Raw genomic sequence first — 6,500 nt, 5'->3', positions numbered from 1 at the left:
TGTTCTAGGAAGACCACAGATCCCCTTGCTTTGCTGTGCCTAGGGCCAAAGTTTTGTTATTCGCCCGGTGGGGCTAGCTTTGTCCCTAACCACAGGACTCCTCCCTCTGTCAGGACTCTTGTCTGCCTAATCTATGGGTCTTGTTGGCTGGGGCAGAGAGGGGGAGCCAGAGGTAGCAGATGAGGAGCCAGGATTGGAATCAGGAAACCTGGGTTTTCTGTCATGACCTTGGGAAGTCCCACCACGGTTCTATCTTCCTGTCTACTCAGTTGCAAAAAGGGGGTGATACTATCTGCCCACAGGGTCATGGGAAGATTAGAAAGAACAAGAGGGAGGGGTTGGAGACACAGCTCAGTGGATAGAACAGGTCAGACAGCTTTCAGAGGCCCTCAGTTTGGTCCCTCAAATCCATGTTCACAGTTTACAGTGACCTGTAACTCAAACTCCAGGGACCCAGTGCCTTCCTATGGTCTCTGTGGCCACCGCACAAACCCACGTGCAGACACATTACATATACACAGAATTTAACATTAAACTTAAAGTAGAAATACAAAAACCTGGAGGGTAGCAAGACCTACTTCTGAGAGACAGACCTGCCAGAGGCCGCTGCCCGCTGCCTTTCTTTGAGTTCACCTGCTTCCCTCTGCTGGAGCAGGATATCGTGCATGGCCATGGGACAGGAGGAGGCAGTCAGTCTTCAGTCCCTCCTGCCCTGGTGACATTGCCGGGTGGCTGCCCAGGAAGCAGGGTTCTGCAGCTAATTATCCAGTCTCCTCAGTGGCTCCTGCCTGTGCGGTGGCTCTCTAGGCCGGTGGCTGGCTCTAGCCTGGCTCTGTGGTAGGACCCAGCAGAGATTGCTCCTGTCCTGTTGAATTTCATACTCTTGACGGAGCCTTGCAGAAACTCCCAAACTGTTTGAGCCCTTCCCTAGGACTTCTGCAAAAAGAGCTGAATTCCATCATTGCTTGGGTTCGTCCTGTCCTCGCCCTGGCCGGAGGCTACTGAGGGCAGGGCTGTGAGGAGCCTTGCACACTGCATCCTGGAGAGGGGGCTCGGGTAATTTTCACATTGCTGAGAGCAGCTGCTCCTGGAGCCATGGGTCCAGGTGAGGACTCACTAAACCCTCCTCTACCCCTCCCCTCCCAGCTACCCCTGTCCAGCAGCCACCTGAATGTGTACAGTGGTGACCCCCAGGTCACAGCTTCTCTGGTAGGTGTCACCAGCAGCTCCTGCCCTGCTGACCTGACTCAGAAGCGAGAGCTAACAGGTACCATCCTCGTCCCTGACCCTTGGGGGCTCCCCTCTTCCCTTTTTTCCCCTGCCTTCTTTCTCAACGCCTCTTTGTCTCTCTGGCCTTCAGATGCTGAGAGCAGGGCTCTGGCCAAGGAGCGGCAGAAGAAAGACAATCACAACCTAAGTGAGTCCTGCTGGCCCTACTTCAGCTCACCTGGGTTGGGGAACCACTGCCTCTTTCCTACCCCAGCCCCTCTCCAGTATCCCTAGTTTGGGACACCCATGTGCTCCAAGGCTGTGAATCTCCCCGACTCCTTCCAGGCTCTTTAGGAAAGTGGGAGGGGCTGCTGGAAGCAGTATTCATGAATTTTTCCAGTCGATCAGATTGCAGTCTTCAGGGCCTGGGGCACTAGGAGTGAGTGAAGGAGGTTGCCCCAGGCTAGACGCTGAACTGGTTTCCTGACTCCGCCCCCTAATTATCTAGACTGTACCCAGACCCTCCTCAGCTTTCAGAAGTCTCTCCTTTGTTTTGAGAAAGGGTCTCTAAGTAGCCCCAGTTGCCTTGGAACTCACTATATAACCCAGGTTGGTCTAGAACTCACAGAGATCCACCTGCCTCTGCCTCCCAAGCACTGGAATTAAATGCTTGGCCACCACACCAGGCCTTGGGTGCCTCGTATTCTAAACAGATTTTCTATGGGGTGTCCAGTTTAGGCTGAAGGGTTTTCTTAGGTAGGGGGTCCCACCTTTCTAACCATACCCTCTGGAATCTTAATCTGTAGTTGAGAGAAGACGCAGGTTCAACATCAATGACCGAATCAAGGAGCTGGGAATGCTGATCCCCAAGGCCAATGACCTGTGAGCAGGTTTCTGGGGAGAGGGGAGGGGTCTGGGCTGGGCAGCGCCTGTAGACACTACCGGCTCTCAGTTGCTAAGGGCAGTGGCTATAAACACTACCAGCTCTCAGTTGCTAAGGAGAGTGGCTGTAAGCACTACCAGCTCTCACTGCTAAGGGCAGTGGCTATAAACACTACCGGCTCTCAGTTGCTAAGGGCAGTGGCTATAAACATTACCAGCTCTCACTGCTAAGGAGAGTGGCTGTAAGCACTACCAGCTCTCACTGCTAAGGGCAGTGGTTGAGAAGAAAGGGTTCCTGCCCCTGCTGGGTCAAGACAGCTTCTGTTAGGAAGGAAGGCTCAGGAATGAGGGGGACTTCCTGGAGAAGGAGCCTTACTGGGAAAGTGTCTGGAGGGCCGTGTGGACTGATGGAGAGGAGAGAGACGCTGGCCAGGAGAGCTGAAGACGGCAAGATGGGCATGGGGTAGACAGGTTGCTTGAGCCCAAGCATTGGTGGATCCAAGGAGCTGGATGTGTCTGTGGACATTTGCACAAGGGTGGGTATGGGACTCTGACCCCAGCCTGGGGTCACAGGGCCCTGGCTAGGCCTCTGGGTTTGCCCTCTGACTCCACCCGGTTGTGGCTGCAGGGACGTGCGCTGGAACAAGGGCACCATCCTCAAGGCCTCTGTGGATTACATCCGGAGGATGCAGAAGGACCTGCAGAAGTCCCGGGAGCTGGAGAACCACTCTCGACGCCTGGAGATGACCAACAAGCAACTCTGGCTCCGCATCCAGGTCTGATCTGGACTTTGGCTCCTCCGGTAGCTCCCACTGATCTGATCTGGCTCCCAGGCCCTGGGGCAGGCTATAAACATTTCCCATGGGGAAGGAAGCTGTATTAGTCAGATTGGGATGTCTCAATGAAAAATGGACCCCAGTTCCTTCAAGCAGCAAATACAGCGGGTTCCCTTCTGTGAGACCCTCATTTTGCAATCCACACTGAAGGTCAGACAGATCTATCACATGTGTGTGTACACACATGTGTGCATGCGTATACACACACACAGAGACACACAGAGTCTCTCTGTTGCTCTCTCTCATTCAAAGACAGAGTTTCTTTGTGTAGCCCTGGCTGTCCTAGGACTAGCTCTGTAAACCAGGCTGGCCCCCAAATCACAGAGATTCCTCTGCCTCTGCCTCCCAAGTGCTGGGATTAAAGGCATGTGCCTCCATACCCAGCTAGGTCTGACTCTCTTAAAACCATGTAGCCATGTGTTGCCCCACTTTATTTATTTATTTATTTATTTATTTATTTATTTATTTATAGGCAGGATTTTTCTTTGTAGAGCAGACAGGCCTGGAAATTATAGCTCTCCTGCCTCTGCCTCCCAAGTGCTGTGATTACAGGCCCATGCCACCATGCCAGACTCTGCAGGTCGCTGTCACGGGGCTGCACTCACTCCTGTTCACATCCTTGGGCAACGCTACACACTGCGCCTAACCTTAAGGGAGCAGGGCTAACTGCCCTGCCCTGGGTGTCTGGGAGGCGGCACTGGGAATCTCCAACAGCTGGGCAGACTTAAGAACTAAGGCCTGAGAGGATCAGGGCTCTGCCGTAGCTGTAACTATTCCAGCTATTTCTGGCTGTATTGAGGACCACCCAAGGCTGGTCCTCTACACCGGTGGTCCTTAACCTTCCTAATGCTACAACACTTTAACACAGTTCCTCATGTTGTGGTGACCTCCAACCATAAAATGATTTTTGTTGCTACTTCATAACTAATTTTACTACCATTATGAGTTGTAATGTAAACATTTTGGGAGGTAGAGGTTTGTTAAAAGGAATCTCAACCCACGAGTTGAGAACCACTGCTCTAAACAAAGTATGCTTGGACCACAGGTTTTAAACTTGGATTGTTCATGGTGGGTGATAGGAGAACTCACCCTTAATTCACTCAATGTGTCTTGATAATTTCCATTACTACCACCACTACCCAGCTCAATTTAAAGTTTTGAGGGAGAGCCGGCCAAGGTGTGCCATGGCGGCTTCTCAAGCCCCTGGCCAGCTGTAACTTGCAGCCTGGAGAGCTTGGCCTAGACTCACACTACCCTCAGCTTTCTGCTCCTCCAGCTGAGATATTGTCACCGGAGATAGGGCAAGTGGTGCAGTGAGCTACAGGGAGGGCTAGCCTGGTGCAGGTATCGTGTATGGAGGGCTAGCCTGGGGCTGGGTATCATGTGTATCTCATCATTCCATCCAACCCAAACAGGAGCTGGAGATGCAGGCACGTGTGCATGGCCTTCCCACCACCTCACCGTCCGGTATGAATATGGCCGAGCTGGCCCAACAGGTGGTGAAGCAGGAGTTGCCCAGTGAAGACAGCCCAGGGGAGGCCCTGATGCTGGGGCCTGAGGTCCCTGACCCTGAGCCGATGCCCGCTCTCCCTCCCCAGGCCGCGATGCCCTCAGCCGCCCAGCCAGAGTCTCCGTTCCATCACCTGGACTTCAGCCATGGCCTGAGCTTTGGGGCTGGGGGCGATGAGGGGCCCACAGGCTACCCTGATCCCCTGGGGACAGAGCATGGCTCCCCGTTCCCCAACCTGTCCAAGAAGGATCTGGACTTGATGCTGCTAGACGACTCCCTGCTCCCCCTGGCCTCTGACCCCTTCTTTTCTAACACATCCCCCGAGGCCTCCAAGCCCAGCAGCCGGAGGAGCAGCTTCAGCATGGAGGAGGGCGATGCAATGTGACGCCGGCTGGCAGCCGAGGAGCAGGGGCCACCTGGGGGCTGGGAGGACTGGGCAGAGCCCTCCCATCCTTCAGGCTGCACTTGGTGTGAAGTAGCCAGCCGCCTACCCTGCCTCTCTCCTTCCCCTTGGTTGCTCATCCCACCCCCTGTTTGGACTTAGTGCCTGCCTGGCAGCCGATGAGGCTGGAGAAGCCCTCCCCTCGGCTTTGGGCCCCCTCCTCTGGCGGCAGAACGGGTGAGGCGGAAGAGAAATAAGAAACTTTGCTAGGGGAGCCCCTCTCCTGAGCCTGGGCTCTCCCATGAGGGACGTTTTGGAGAAGGGGGTACAAGTACCTCTGAGGCAGCAGCTGGTCTGGGGGTGCCCAGTCCTGCCTTCCTGGGTCTAGATGGCACCCAGCTTGTCCCCCCAGCCTGAATTCCCCCACAAGTGGGGCATCCTTCCCCATTTGGTGCTAACAGCTCTCTCCTGGTGGTATGAGGGTGGGGTGGCCAGAAGAGGAGTCTGGGTTCAGGGTGGCAAGCACCCGCACCCCCAGACCTCCCACGTTGTGCCTTTAGTAAACACTGTGCTTTGTAGTATGTTGTCCTGGCTCTGCGGTGGATCCTCAGCACACGACGAGGGCGGGATGGGGGGACACCAGCTCAGTGGACCCCTTCCTGGGTCAAGAATTCAAGTATTCCACGAAGGATCTGAAGGAGGTTCTTCTGGATTCAGAGGTCAAAGAAACAACCTTGACAGCGTGGGGCTGAGGGCATTGTCTCAATGAGGCCACATGGTGGCGCTGCAGCCATGCTGGTCTGGACCCACACCTCCAGCTGTGGTCTGAACAGCAGTGGTGGTGGGTGTGGGCAAGTCCGCCCTCGGCAGGCGAGTGGCTTCCCTAGGGTGTGTTACTCTGGCTGGCCCAAGTTCTAGTGAGGCTTTCAACATTCCTCCCTGTGTGGGTAGCTACAGACCAACTGCAGACCAGGCTGTATCCTTATGGCTGTGGGAAATGGGACCGTTTGAACCAGTTTGGGCACAGATGAGAGCACAGGACCCTGGTTGGAAGTCAAAGCTTAGGGTTCACCTTTCTCGTCTGGCACTATTCTCTAGTGGGATTCAGGACACACTTTGCTCCAGGTTCTGGGATGCTAGACCCTTTTCCTGGACGGGGAAGTAACCTGGGCAGGGGGTTCTCTATAGGTTTTGCTTAGTTCCTCGATTTCCAAGGCTCTTTTTGCCAGGGACTAAAATGACTTCCCTTCAAAGGGCCCTAAAAGGCCAAAGGAGTCTAATTAGAATTTAAAAAAAAAATTCTCTTCGAAGAACAAGAGATCAAATCAGTATTGGAGCAATTAATGTTCAGAGAAAGAAAGGCGGTCAAACAGCGTGGCTGAGATGGCTCTAGGCTGGCTGAGCTGGAGGCTCGATCTCAAGGTCAGACGGAGCTTCGGATGACCTTGTAGAGCCTGCGTTAGCCTGGGCATATCTCCTTCCGGTTCGCGGTTCGGGGTCCTACTCCATTGCCTGGGACCCTCATGAGACTCAAGGGGTCTGGAGCCAATACTAAAGGTGTTGGTAGATTTGATATTTCCGTCACCCTGTGGAGTGACGTGGGAAACTGCCTTCTGTTTCCTCATATAACCCCTCAAAACCACCCTGAGTTACCCGCACCAAGGCCTGGAGGTTCCTTAAG

The 6,500-nt window shown here is 54.3% G+C and overlaps 1 protein-coding gene across 5 annotated transcripts in view; it reads left to right on the top strand.

Moving 5' to 3' along the window:
- Positions 1-5,400, top strand: part of Tfeb (transcription factor EB) — a 56,160-nt gene extending 50,760 nt beyond the window's left edge. For all 5 annotated transcript variants that reach the window (XM_028766538.1, XM_028766536.1, XM_028766537.1 and 2 more), the window contains 5 exons: positions 1,147-1,267; positions 1,361-1,417; positions 2,016-2,091; positions 2,720-2,867; positions 4,343-5,400. In XM_028766538.1, coding sequence (XP_028622371.1) covers positions 1,147-1,267; positions 1,361-1,417; positions 2,016-2,091; positions 2,720-2,867; positions 4,343-4,822 — 882 coding nt within the window. In that variant the 3' untranslated portion in view covers positions 4,823-5,400. The remainder of the gene's footprint in view (positions 1-1,146; positions 1,268-1,360; positions 1,418-2,015; positions 2,092-2,719; positions 2,868-4,342) is intronic.
- Positions 5,401-6,500: the final 1,100 nt, after the last annotated feature.

The sequence above is a fragment of the Grammomys surdaster genome, unplaced genomic scaffold (assembly GCF_004785775.1).
Source record: "Grammomys surdaster isolate TR1022 unplaced genomic scaffold, NIH_TR_1.0 169, whole genome shotgun sequence".
Classification (NCBI taxonomy): Eukaryota; Metazoa; Chordata; class Mammalia; order Rodentia; family Muridae; genus Grammomys; species Grammomys surdaster.
This window is presented reverse-complemented; position numbering and strand designations above follow the sequence as displayed.